Source organism: Pundamilia nyererei, unplaced genomic scaffold, assembly GCF_000239375.1.
Source record: "Pundamilia nyererei isolate P.nyererei 1_Seehausen unplaced genomic scaffold, PunNye1.0 scaffold00062, whole genome shotgun sequence".
Taxonomy (NCBI): domain Eukaryota; kingdom Metazoa; phylum Chordata; class Actinopteri; order Cichliformes; family Cichlidae; genus Pundamilia; species Pundamilia nyererei.
In genome coordinates, this window is record NW_005187463.1 from 2,434,698 (window position 1) to 2,436,978 (window position 2,281).

A 2,281-nucleotide genomic window follows, 5' to 3' on the forward strand; every position below is an offset into this window, starting at 1 on the left:
AGTTTGCATGTGCTCACCACAATAATGTGGTTTGATGAGTTTCGATTTTGTTGCAACATCTAGATGGTACGATCCAAATATGGCATGAACAACATGAAAGCCCCTTTCCGTCTTAACGGTTCAGGCTACCAGTAGTGGTGTAATGGTGTGAGGGAAATCTTCTTGGTATCAAAGAACAGAAAGCCGAGGTTATAGTTTACATAAGATCACTAAAGTGTTCTGGTCTGATTGTCTTGAGTTCTGCTGCTGTAGGGTCAGACTTTACTGTAAACAACCATGAATCTGTTCTGCCTTTTATCAGTGGTTCAGACAGCTGCTGCTGGTTCAACATGTATTTTTCCTTGATGTTAACTTGTCACAGTTTAGGCTCCTTAGTACCAACTGAAATTTTCAGGGTGAGATTCACATCTCAATAAAAAACAGAGAATTATCTTTCAGTTAACACTACTGATTTACATCCTGGAAGAACTTCCATACTGGAAGAAAGAGCGAAAGAGATCATATGTAAAAGGGAATTTTGAAAAAGTGCTTATAAACGTTATAAATGATCTTTTTTCTTTTTTTTTTAAAGAAATCTTTTACTTCGTGTTATGTTTTTCATACCAGTTGTAATTTCCATTGCAAATATTAATCACAGTTAAATTAAGGGGGGATGGCATTAAAAACTAAGCTAAGCTGTGATGTCATCAAGTACACTTCCGTTCATACTGTAGAACCACCGCGCTGCGTTCTCCTGAAGACTCTCGTTTGAACGAACTTGCGCCCACCGGAGCCTCGACTGAATTCTTCGTTCGGACTCTGCAGGAGACGGACGCATAGGAAGCGGACAAACGAAGACTTCTTTCTTCGCCTTTGATCATGAAAGTGTGGGTTTTTGCTGTTCTGGCCGCTCTCGCGGTCGGAGCCTCAGCTCAGAGCTGTAAGTAATTTAAATTTGATACAAACTTGATTCTAAAAAGAAGCCACAGCTCAGTTTGAGTAGATTTAATGGAAATTTTCACAAAAACGAACAAACCCCCCCAACGCATTTTAAAAGTTCAGAGCACCTTTATTTAAGACATAGATAAATTATCTTTCTATGAGATGTAGTTTTGCTTGTTTTATTTGATCAAATATTGTAATTTGCCACCAGAGTTGAACCAAAAAGCTGTTTTTAATGTTACACTAGCTAGTTTTGTTGGTGGGTGGGGAAGGTTTCTTCCTCTGTGTTGGGACTAGCACCCAAAAGATTCATTCTTATGTTCTTATTCATTCTTATATAACACTAACTATACTGTACAGTCACAGTATAGTAATGTGGTTACGTATTTGAGTTCCTGTTAATAACCTGCTAGTGTGGTGGTGTTTTTTTCCTCTTTAGGTCCAACAACATGTGCCACTATGAAGTGGGCTATGTGCGACGGACCCCCATGTTCATGTACTCTTCTGGTTGGTAATGGTACAAAACAGCCCATAGACTGCACAGCATGTAAGTTTAGAAGTGGTAAAGGGGCTCCTTCCTGTTTCATTCCTCTGTTTGACACTCCAGCCTGCTCATGGTGTGCACTTTGTTCCCCTCTCAGTGATCCCCAAGTGCTTCTTGATGAAAACTGAAATGTACAGAGCTAGAAGGGGCCTGAGCACTCGCACTATTGGAGGAAAGCAACATGAGATCGCCATTGTGGACAACGATGGCATCTATGACCCTGAATGTGAGAATGACGGCAAATTCAAGGCCAAGCAGTGCAACGGCACAGATGTGTGCTGGTGCGTCAACAGCGCTGGAGTTCGTCGGACTGACAAGGGAGACCAGACCCTCCAGTGTGGGAAGCTGGTGGAGACCTAGTAAGTGATTTCACTATAGTGAAGGATTGCTGTGAGGATGAATAGTTCAAGTATTCAACAAGTCTTTATTTTATTTTCCCTCTTCCAGCTGGGTCCGTCTTCAGCTGACACACAAGGAGGTGAACGTCTACGTGAATAAAGACAATTTGAAGACGTAAGTCCACTTCAGCCCTTATTAAAAGTTAAGAAACATGCTGAGGCTGACATTTCCAGATCTCACCATCCTAATGTCTTTTTTAAAACAGTGCTATTGCAAATGAACTTAACAGCCGTTACAAACTTAACCCCAGCCTGGTGAAGGAGATTCAGGTGAGTGACAGTCCAACAAAAAACTGCTTGTAATTTAGAACAAAGCAAAAAGCACCACTGCCATGCTAACTAACATCCTGTCATTCTACAGTATGACCCAGACGCTCGCATGATTGTGGTTGATGTGACTAAGCCAAAAGGAGAGCGC

General features: G+C 41.4%; 1 protein-coding gene across 1 annotated transcript in view; it reads left to right on the forward strand.

Annotated features, from left to right (window-relative positions):
* The first annotated feature begins 1,332 nt into the window (after positions 1-1,332).
* The window catches only part of epcam (epithelial cell adhesion molecule), a 2,268-nt gene continuing 1,319 nt past the window's right edge, over positions 1,333-2,281 (forward strand). The window contains exons 1-5 of the mRNA XM_013911370.1: positions 1,333-1,468; positions 1,563-1,824; positions 1,913-1,978; positions 2,070-2,133; positions 2,225-2,277. Coding sequence (XP_013766824.1) covers positions 1,381-1,468; positions 1,563-1,824; positions 1,913-1,978; positions 2,070-2,133; positions 2,225-2,277 — 533 coding nt within the window. The 5' untranslated portion in view covers positions 1,333-1,380. The remainder of the gene's footprint in view (positions 1,469-1,562; positions 1,825-1,912; positions 1,979-2,069; positions 2,134-2,224; positions 2,278-2,281) is intronic.